This window comes from Oxyura jamaicensis, chromosome 7 (genome assembly GCF_011077185.1).
Source record: "Oxyura jamaicensis isolate SHBP4307 breed ruddy duck chromosome 7, BPBGC_Ojam_1.0, whole genome shotgun sequence".
Lineage (NCBI taxonomy): Eukaryota > Metazoa > Chordata > Aves > Anseriformes > Anatidae > Oxyura > Oxyura jamaicensis.
In genome coordinates this window covers 11,251,457-11,262,656 of record NC_048899.1, presented here as the reverse complement: position 1 = coordinate 11,262,656, position 11,200 = coordinate 11,251,457, and the positions used below count along the sequence as shown (strand labels likewise).

The 11,200-nt window shown below is 37.6% G+C and overlaps 1 protein-coding gene across 4 annotated transcripts in view; it reads left to right on the top strand.

Moving 5' to 3' along the window:
- LNPK (lunapark, ER junction formation factor) overlaps window positions 1-11,200 on the top strand; it is a 37,962-nt gene continuing 26,762 nt past the window's right edge. The window contains exons 1-5 of one of the 4 annotated variants that reach the window (XM_035331301.1): window positions 1-38; window positions 3,787-3,868; window positions 5,024-5,065; window positions 6,237-6,424; window positions 9,618-9,676. In XM_035331301.1, coding sequence (XP_035187192.1) covers window positions 3,842-3,868; window positions 5,024-5,065; window positions 6,237-6,424; window positions 9,618-9,676 — 316 coding nt within the window. In that variant the 5' untranslated portion in view covers window positions 1-38; window positions 3,787-3,841. Of the gene's footprint in view, window positions 39-409; window positions 426-3,783; window positions 3,869-5,020; window positions 5,066-6,236; window positions 6,425-9,617; window positions 9,677-11,200 lie in introns of those variants that run through there. The other 3 variants (XM_035331299.1, XM_035331302.1, XM_035331300.1) reach the window with 3 other exon arrangements.

Genomic DNA, 11,200 nt, shown 5'->3' with positions numbered 1-11,200 from the left:
CGGCGGCGGGGCGGGATGCGCGGCCCGGCCCGCGGCAGGTACGTGCTGGGGAAGGGGGGCGGCACGGCCCGGCGGAGGAGGCGGCCGGTCCCGCTGGCCCCGCTGGGGGGCGGCCGGCGTTTCCCGGGGCCCGGCCCCCGCCCTCGCCCGTTGACAGCCGGCGGCCCCCGGGAGCGGGGCGGCGGCGCGGGCTGTGTAGGGGGCGGTGGGGTGCGGGGCTTCTCCCTCCCGCGCCGGGCCGGGCCCGGCCGCCGCCCCGCCCGCCGATGGGTGGCAGCTCGCAGCCTGGGCTCTCGGCAGCGCCCGGCCCGTCCTCGGTGCCCCTTGGGGAGGCGAGTGTCCCCCGGGCGGCGGCTGGCAGGGGGAAGGCCCCAGAGCCCCGCGTCGTGTTGTAACCGAGGGGTGCTGAGGCCGGTGAGCGGCAGGTGATGCTCTCGGTTTTGGCCTGCGTGTTCACCTGCCTGAGCTGCTCGGAGCTGGAGGAGCTTCTTATGGGGGCTGTGGGAGCTTCTGGGGATAGTGGGTTGTGGGAGAGGGACGGTTTGGGGTGGAAACCTCATGAACACGAGTGGAGACTGGGTTGGAAGGTAGTGCTCCCATTCTTGGGTGTGATGGTGAACACCTGATGAAACTTATGCATAAAATAAAGCTACTAGGCTTACAGGCTACATTACTTAAAGAACACACCTCCCTCCCTTTGGGGGAAGATGTCTGCACGTCTGTATGCAAAGTCTTGACAGCAAGCTTCTATCTCTTCTTCTTTCAATGTGACTTGATTTGATATTATTCAGTCTTGAATTTCAATGTTCTAGCTTTTAAAAAATATTTCAGATCTTAATTTTTGGAAAGCTTTTAATTTTGAAACTTTTTTGAACCTAGACTGAAGAAATTTGCACGTGACATGTTCTGTATGCTCATAGACCTTTTCTAAGGGGATCCTTTAGGGTACCTGATGTTGTTTGGACCCTATATTAACTCTAACATGGGCTGAGGCTCATGCTGTTGGAAGAGGAAAGCAGTCTGCCTGACTGCATGACTTGATAAAGGCTAATGAGATCAATCTATTTTCTCCATCTGGATGAATTGGTTGGTGGATGACTTCTGTACTCATGCATGATCTATCCCTCTTTTGAAAGAGAAACACTTTCTGTTTCAGTACCCTTTATATGGTACTTCTACTTTTGCTTCTTACTAATTAAGTCCCATATTTTTGGGGTAGAGGAGAGGCTATTGGAAAATCCCTATTTTTTTTTTGAGACTCCGATAATGAAAATTGATTACAGTGTTTTCTTAAGCTTCTACATTGTTTTTCTAACACTTGTTGATTTTAAGCCTAGGGCTCAGCTATCTTATTTGTGTGTTAACATCAAAGATAACTCACAGCTGTGCTCAGTGAGTGGGGAGAAAAAGAGCTCTGTGCTGAAGAGATGGGCTCTTCCAGAGGGAAAAGTGCTGTGCAGTAACTTTTTGATGGCTAGAGCATGGAAAGGAAGTACGCTTGTGGAAGAGGGGCTCTTACCATGAAAAGTAGGATACTAGTGGTGGGTATGTGGGCTGACAGGTGAGGAGGAATGAGGGAAGCTTGAAGCAATTGAAGACAATTTGTGTTGTGGTAATGTCAAAAAAAAGTGGAGGAAGGGAAGGAAGAATGAAAACATCTGAACTACTCCATAGTTACCATAGAAAATCCTTTACCTCGTAATAAAGGATTCAGTGACTAAACCGTAAATGCGAATTTAGTGTCCCTAATCTGTTAATACCTCTTTGGGGAGGGGTTTTGGTGGTATTACTGACTTACAGGGCGGTTTGCATAAAGCCTTTTGGCATCGTGGTTCATGTAAAATTGTGTGTGGTGACACTTGCCAAGCCTGTTTCCTTTCCATGTATTTGCTGGATGTCTTGAAAAGCGTATGTACAGATCCCACTGTGAATGCCTTACTGGGAAGGGTCAGTGTTGCTAAGGGCTTATTCATAACCTTTGCTCAAAGATCCTCAAACACATTTGCTGCAGAGGTTTTCCAACTGTAGCATGGAGGATATAGGCACACGCAAAGGCCCTGTGAGAAACTATCTCCGTGTCTCTGTGCACCTAAATAAATAACTGAGAGCTACCCGTGCTTTTAACAGCAGTGGCAATATTACTGAAGCAGACTAGATTTGGGAACAGCATGCTAGGTTTGCAGACTTCTTAATGGGCTAGGTGACATAGCTTTCATATTGTTTTGCAATAATGATGATCTTTATCTCAGTATAGAAATACTTGTGAAGAAGGTGTTGGCTCAGATCTACCATGGTGCTTTTGTAAAAATGTGTGTATCCTCAAAGTGAGAATTATAGAAAATTGTCAGCCTTGGAGAACAGTAGCATTGAATGGTGAAAACATTGCTGTTATTTTGCCTTGGTGAGTTGCTGTAGTGGTGATTGTTTTGAGAATTTACTCAAGACCAACGGGTAATTGTGCTTTTTCTGTAGCTCACCCCTCTGTGCTAGTAATTTAGCAACAGCAGAGCTAATGTGTCCATCTGTTCTAGCTTCATTTTGGCAGCATTTCAAATATGGATTTGCTTATCTTCAAGGATTGGTTTTCAAGACTGGAACCCAGAGCCATAGGCCCTATGAAGGCCTTGGCTTTCTTCCAAGGTGAAGAGGTTACCATAATACAGTAGTGTTAGCAAGCAATGTGTATCCTATATTATGTTAATTTGTTCTGACAGCTTCAGATAGTTTGGGAACACCTTTGGATTGAGATAAGGTTTCTTTATCGTTCAATTCTTGGCCAAAGGTAACTTAACAAACACACTAATAATCACTTATTTCTGCCTAGCTGGGCAGTGTGTTTTGCTTTGCTCTACTGTTTCATTCCAGAGGTAAAATGGCTCAAACACCAGTTGGGATTGAGCATTAGTTTCCTTTTAGGGTTGCTATGAACCAGTAACTTTTTCATTCAGTGGATAAATCTTAAATGACTGGAAAGAACTTGTGCCATCCTGAGGTTCAAAGTCCATTTATTCCAACTACTTACTGATGGGAAGTTGCAACACTTACTTCAGGAACCTAGACCCAGGTTATTAAATGAGGGCTGTTCATGGGTTCCAGATTAGTGTAGAGTGAACTACTTTTGCACCCTTGGAATTGCTTTTAGGGCCATTTGATATGCCAGCGACCACGCTGCATGTTGTGCGCAGGGAACACTTGCTGATGTTTTGGTTTCCAAGAGCATGTGAAATCTCAGTAGCCTACTTTGAAACTAACAATTTAAACTTAAAACTGATCATACAAAGGGAGAATAGTGATGCTATTCGGTAAGTTCTTCTTGATGAGAGCTTGAAAAGGAAGTAGACTTTTGGAAGAAGAGCTCTTTCTCACAAGTAGTAGGATGTTAATGAAGGGTGTCAGCAGTGTCAGCTGAAAAGGGATGTTGAGAGTTGTGCTTTTGAGCAGCTGAGGAATTGGAAATCATTTTTTTAAATAATCCTGCTTAGTAATAAGTTTTAAAAAGTGTTTTTGTAAGAGGATTTTGTCTTCTTTTTTGGTGGGTTATTTTGTTCCTCTGTTTTTGAGGACTCCGCTCTGTTTAAATACTTCCATAAATAGGTTTGTCCACATCAAGAGTGATAGACTTACAAGAGACCTACAAAACAAAGACTGGATTTCATAACAACATGTGGGTAGAGGTAACTAGGCAATGATTTTATGCACTGTTGATTTCTTTAGATGTTGGAATAAATAATGACTTCTGTAGTGTGCTGTTAGATTGGTCTTATGTGCCTAATGCTTTACTTCTAGCTGTGAATTCTTGTAGAAGATTGGTAGCTTTAACAACACTTGTCCACAATAGAAGATGGGTGGATTAATTTCAAGATGGAGGGTAAGTACAGTATTTTAACGATGTATTAATCTTTAGTTTAGCTGTACTTCATCCATTAATGTATCACTTAAAAGTCCAATAGTGAACTAGATGTGTGGAAATACAACAGCAATCAAAATCCCCGAACTGTATACCTGCATGGCTGTGCTTTATTTCCTTTGAGCTACCAGACCTGATGCTAGTTTAAGTTACAGAATTATGTTTTTAGCTGTAAGTCTAAATGATTTTGCGGTACTTTATCAGGGTAGGTACAGCAGTATTTGTGATTTTAAAGATTGGTGGCTATTCTCAGTCAAAATGGATAGATTTAGAATACTGTATTTTTTAAGAAATATTTTGGCAGCAACTCATACTTACACAGGCCTTTCCTTACTGTTTTTTTTTTATTGGCTTGTATGCTAGTGAATAGTATACTGAGTTTGAGAAAGTCATGAGGCTTTTGACTCTGCTGGCAGGTGTGAGTTGTTGAACCTAGGTCTGCATTTTTTTTAGAGCCTCCAATATACGATTCCTTTAAAGGTGAGAGTGTAGGTAAAATGTCAATTTTGCATAATAGGAAAAAAAAGGTTTCCACTTCTACAGTGAGGTAGCATCAGCTATAATCTTCAGATTTGTGGTCTGAAGGTTGGGTTAAGATAATGAGTAGTTTCATAGTTCTCAGCAAGTTGGGGAAGACTTGTGTGTGTTCCAGTTATTCCTAAGGGGAATTTTACTGGAGATGAGTGCTTATTTACAGTTGCTTATAATTTATTTAGAGCACGTCTTTGTGCAGAATGGGTATTAGTAAAAAGCTTAAGTTCTTAGATCAAGGCTTCCTGTCTGTTATCTTCACTTTACCTCTTTCTTCCTCTCATCAATTCTCTCCTTGTTCTGCACATCCATAATTACTGTGGATACACATTATCACACATTGTATGTTTTCAACTTTTGTGGTATATGATTGGATTCTTCAGCCAATAGTAATGCCAACTGTAAGGCAATGATGCATTAGTGTTGTCTTTGTTACTGTTAAAGTAGGAGAAAATTCTACTTTACTTAAAATAGTTAATATATTAATCTATTAGAGTGTTTTTGTTAGGAAACTCTTAACCTACACTAATTCTCAAAATACTGCTTTAGTCAGTTTAATGTCTTTGTTCTTTCCCTTGTAAGCAGGCAAAGCCGTCTACTGTAGAAGTACTAGAAAAAATTGATAAGGTATGTATTTGCTTCTTGGTGATTTGATTTTTATTTAGAAATACGCATACTTTTTGCGGGCAATGCTTTTCTTTCACTTCAGATAAGATAGTGTCATGGAATTCAAATTATTTTGATTATTCCAGTTGGATGTAATAGACGGAACTTCAGATGGAGTGCTATCTTTTTTTTTACTGTTAGTATCAATCATTTAAAAAACAGCAAACACTGTATAATAGATAGTGAGAAACTATAGCTTAAGTACGTATTTAGAGAACCTGAAATGGGAGTGAATGTGTCATTATTACATGATTTATGATATTACATGATTTAATTATAATTAACAGTTAAACTCCCATGTTACAGGAAATGTCACTAAAGGAAAGTTCATTAGAAAAGCTTCAATGTATGGCTTAAAGTGTAGCGATTGTAACTATAGTGGTAGTAAGTAAGACCAGGGACTGAGTAACTGCGTAGTCAGTTTGTTAATCAACTGTGATTTTTAGTCAGAATTTGAGACAGATGTCTACATTCCATGGGAAAATTAACTGTTTTGAAATATGCTGTTTATACTTTTCATTTTATTGTTAGTGTAAGTACTCCTATCGTCACTTGAAATGAAATCTAAATGGTAACAGTAGGCTATTCATTGATCACGCATTAATATGGCAAAAGAATCATTCAGATGTTCAGGATTTCACTCTAAATGTGAGAAAATACTGACATGAATACATATGTGAAGTGAGTGACATTTCAGCAGTTTCCCCTGTTAGCAGGAAATTGTTAAATGTGTTGGAAATCACGCAGGTGCCTGTTGAAAGTTTTAGGATGCAAAGTATGCCAGTTAAATACTTAGGTGTCATAAAGACAGTTGTTTATAAGATATTAGCATTTTTCACTTGTCCCAAATATACTAAAATCATTAAAATAAGAAAGTGATAATTTGTGATGGTTCTTCCCAGTAGTAATATGTTACTGCAAATGCAATGCAAGTGGTGCATATAACAGCTGTAGTACCATGACGCATTTCTGCTGTGAAAGTTATCTCTATCATTGCCATTTATCAAAAAGCTGCTTGTCTTTTCTAATCAAGTTGAAGTTGATATGGCTAATTTTACCAAACCCTTAAAGGCAACCTAATAAAAACCACAGACTAATTTCATTAATAAGGTTGAACCCTATTTATTTACAGGAAATACAGACATTAGAAGAATTTCGAGAAAAAAATCAGAGGCTACAGAAACTATGTGTTGGAAGGCTACTCTTCTACTCTTCAGTTCTTTATCTCATCACCTTTTTCATTGTATATTTTTGTTGTCTTCCTGATGAATGGACAGCAAGGTTTATTATGACACTTCCGTTTTTTGCATTTCCATTGATGTAAGTAAATAAGCCTTTTTTCTAACTGCTGTCTCTTTGATAAAAGGAGATAGAAAATACGTCTCAGCAGGGGTTTGGGTTTGTTTTTGACAATCCTTGAGTTGTCATAACTTGCAGAATTTTTTCTTCTAAAATGAATTCAAGTAGTTAGGCAGACACTTTCTTTTGAGGGAAATGTCTCTCTTGGGTATGGATTTAGTGTAGAACTAAGTCTTACCATCAAAAGATGTTAGCATCTAAAGTTACTTAGCTTATCAAAATTATACTAGGGCTAGAGAGAGAGCTGTACCTGAACAGCTGCAAGTTAGTGTATAAACAGAAGAGCATTATCTTAGGCTTTATTTGTACTACCATTTTGGAAAAGTAACACTACTATACGAAAGTAAGAAGAGGTATGTTGCTTGTATGTGAAATGCAGCATATAAAATCAGGCAAAGCATACAAGAGTGAATGGAGAAACTTACTTTTTGATGTTAGGTGAATGTTAATGCAGAAAGGTCATCAGCCCAAATATGCTGAGGATCAGTTTTAGGTAAATAGCTGTTTTTCTGTAAGATCAAGGATCTGCTTTCTTTAAACAGAAAATATCCTAATGTCTTTGGATTTGAATAGGGGAAAAAATTGTCTGCTTTTTTTTCCTAGACCTGATCGGCTGTTCATTCTCAAGTGCACCATGTTTTCTAAGTGAATTGCTTTTGTTAAGAATAACAATTTGAGTTCCCACCTCACCAAACATTTTCTTCCCTGCCTCCCACCTCGATCCAGCCGTCAGTGAGGAGAAGCAGTCTGTCTACTGAGCAGCTTTCTAACCAACAACTTGAACAATGTATTTAGCGATTTGCTAGATAAACGTTGTAAATACTGTCCATATTGGTACCATATCTTTGTATGAAAACCTGACTTGTCAGTGCCCTAGCTCTATTTAGACTTGAAGGGAAACATGCTTATTTAAGGCTTTGCAAGTTTGATTAGATCGGTTTATGGGTCACACAGCATAACATGTTAAAAGATACTTGAAGGTGCTTTCTCTGTTATATTCTGTTATGCATGTAATACATTGCTGTTACAGAATCCTGTGGAGAAGATGCATGGGCAGTAATATCTTGTCTGGAAAGAACTAATCTGGAAATTAAAGCACAAATTAATCTTTGACAGTAATATGAATTGATTGTGTTCTTAAATACAATGATTTGGAAGTATTTGTTAGCCAGCAAGGCTTGCTTATGCTAACAGGGAAGGCATGTAGAAAAGAAAGCTTCCCTTTTAAGTGTTCTAGAACTTGTGTAGAAATGAAAAACTTATTACTGAGTGAGGTGGCTTTTAATGCTGTGGTGTGAACTTAAAAGTTGGATTTTCCCTACTTTTTCTTCCCAATTTTTACTTCACTTTTTTAATGATGGGTCCTATAAGGCTCTGAACTAGATATTAGCTTACTAACATCTAGAACTAGACTTGTTTTCTATTAAGCTACTCTTCACTTTTTTTTTTTTTCAGATATGGCAAGCAACTGCCAGCTTGTCTGTGCTCTCAGTCAAGAGGTGACTCCATGCTGAATGCCTGGTGCCACCTAGTAATTACTCTAGAGATTTTTTCCAGCCCTAATCAGACTGGAATATGTCTGCCTTTTCCAGCTTGCAGTCAGTCACCAACTTATTTCTGCCTTAGGTCATTCCCTCAGTGTCTCAGCATGTTACTAGTAAAGTTCTAGGAATATATAACACCATTAATCTCAATGTACATTGAAATGTCTGTAAAGTTGAGGAAATACTGTAGCACTTTAGAAGGGTGTTCTTCTTGAAATACAATCTAATTCAAATAAAGTATTTAATCTTCTCCTAATTCTCAGGTAAATGTGTTTAATATTAAACTTATAAAATTCATCTGAAACAGCCTGCTATTCAACTTTCACTTCAAAGTTCTAAAAAAAGTCTTTTGTTACATAAAATCCTGCCATATGTATTTGCTTAGAATACAGATTCATTTCTGTATTAAGCATAGATGACAAAAAGAAATCATGCCTGTATACCATCACCTTGTTACTTTATGGAAAGATGTATCTTGCATTGTTAAAGCGGGCAAAGCTATCCGTCTGTATTCTTAAAATTGTTATTACAATACACCTTTGAAAGTGGAATAGGGTTAAACTTTGTGTGTTTGTCACCTTATATAGGTTACTTTTACATTCTGGTTGTGCTGTCCAACTTAGTTCAGGTTTTGTTGTTAATACTTAAAAGCATTTTAAACTGAGTACCTATTATATAAATGCAAAAGATGTTCTTATGAATTAGTCAAAACTATTTAAAATTTTGTATGATTTAGCTTAGTTTCTTCTACTAGCTGTTACTCAGAACCTTTCTAGCCTTTAGGATTTTTATACTCTTTTATATAGTACTTGCCACAAGGAAGGTTTTGAGTAAGATCCTTGGAATGGCTTGAAGTATGAGATTTGCTTCGTAGATTAGGCTGCATAACTTGTCAGGGAAAGCTTCTACTTCATAATTATAAACATTCTTTTTTTTTTTTTTAAAAAAAAAGGCCTAAGGATTGTAGGGAGACTTTTCAAATGTAGAATGGATGTAGATAAGTAACATTTTCTTAAGCATAGATAAGCTGCTACATAGAGCTAAATCAGCTGAAATGCGTGGAAAGTGACTAAATTCAGAGCTTTGCAAAAGCAGTGGGAATCAGGTCAGTTCACTTTGGGAAAGCAGTTGTACAAAAGTTGTATCAACACTTTGATCACTGTTGAACTGTTCCTACATGCCTGCTGTGCCTTAAATTTTAGGCTTTAGCTTATAAGCTTGTTTTTTTGGATAACTTGCATCAATCTATCCAATAAGAAGTAGTGACTCAGTAATTCTCAGCTAACTACACATACCTTAAGTTTTAAAGTTTTCACTGAGCGTTTTAGCAAGCAACAATGTTACTGCTGCTGCTTTCTTAGTATATTTACTTATAGTTATATTTGATCAAATTTTAAGACAGTTGGATTTTATTTGGATCGACATTCTTGTTTTATTGACGAGCTACTAATTTCATTTGTAGTTTTCTGTTTAAATATTGTTTGAGGATTTATTCTTTGTATTTGCAGAGTTAAATGTGGTAATTCTTCTGTGTGAACTGTCTTGCCTGCTAAATGACTTCAGAAATCATTAAAATATTAATTAATACTACTCTTCTTTCTCTTTTAAAGAATCTGGTTTATAAGAACACTGCTCATTTTTTTCTTTTCCAAAAGGACAGAAAGGAATAGTAAGTATATTTTCCTGTCTTTTTTAGTATGTGGAGCTAGTTGGGAATGATGCTTACTATAAAAAATGTAAATACTTTGGATAATTTGGCTTCCAGGAAAGAAGAGTAGCCTCTTGGTGGATACTAAAATGAGTAGTATTAGCTAAACTGTTGTTTCTACAACATCTCTTTAATTAATGTGAAGGAAACTGCTTAATCTCCCACTTTGCTTATGAAGTTATGGAAACTTTCTTCCCTCTGTGGATGCTTCAAAGTGTAATGGGACAAAATAGAGTGGAATGAGGGAAAAGAAATATAAATGATAGTAGTTTATTTAATACTTGCATTTTGCAAGTATTTTAGCAATTCTCTTCTACATAAAGACTACGTATTGGAATAGATAAGAAGCAGGTATTTAATTTAAGATGGCATTTTCATCCCCAAATTCTCCAAAGTATGCTCATTTTATTATAAGTGGAAAAGGAATAAGCATGTTTTTTGTACAGTTTTGAGAACTAAGGAAAATGTGGCATGTGTTCAAAAAATAAAAGTTAATGGAGTTGTTCAAGTGTGTGTAGTTGCTTAAGTACATGCTGATTTATTCTAATATAAAATTTAAAAAATGTATCTGTGGCACTTGTTTGTGGTAGAGTTCATTTGAGATTTTCTTTGAAAGCAGTCCAACCTGTAACAATATCTCATGGTGATGTGAGCAATAATACAGAGAAATCTGTGTTTTATGACAGGTAGAGCAACAAGATCGATTTAATTTGTGACAGCTTACGAGTTAAACATCACTTCTGGAATTTCTTAAATTTAATGTTTATGCTTGATATGCAAGCATAGGACATACATTTTTATGTACAAATAAAATTGTCCATATATTTTGTGGTGCTGCATGATTCATTTCTAAGGATGAATATACATTTGTATTTCATGGCCACACAAGCAAACAAGTATGTTTTTTCTAGTTTGCTTAAAGGTCTTGATTGTTATTTTTAGCATACAAGCAAGTCTACTGCCTTTGTTGGGCATGTGTAGAAAGGGTTTTAGTACATGTTAGAACATGCTGAAGGAAATTATTTCTGCACTGTTCCAGAGATTGGGCATAAGTGAAGTGTTTTACCTCAAAGTTACAAGTCCAGTATTTGGAAAAGAAAATACTGCTGTAACTCTTGCACTGTGTAAAGCAAGAGAAAACACTTGGAGAGCAAACTGGCAACTAAGTAGCTCAAATCTAGTCTTTTATTCTGGAATAAATGAATATAATATGTCAAGTCATTAGAGATGGTAATTTAATACCGTAAAGGTCTACACTGGATAACTACACCAGTTCTGGGAACCATGGTCTGAAGGAATAAAATTCATAGTGAAACTCTGGGACAGGTGATGTACAAACTGAAGTTCCCTAGTCTTTCTAAGGCTGGTCAGGCAGGCAGCTATAGAGGAAGGTTTAGGCTGATCTGTCCCAAAGTATGGGAAAAATAAATGAGGTGTATTAAGGGTGTTGATTTCTCTAGTATGATTTTTTTTTTAGTAGATTTA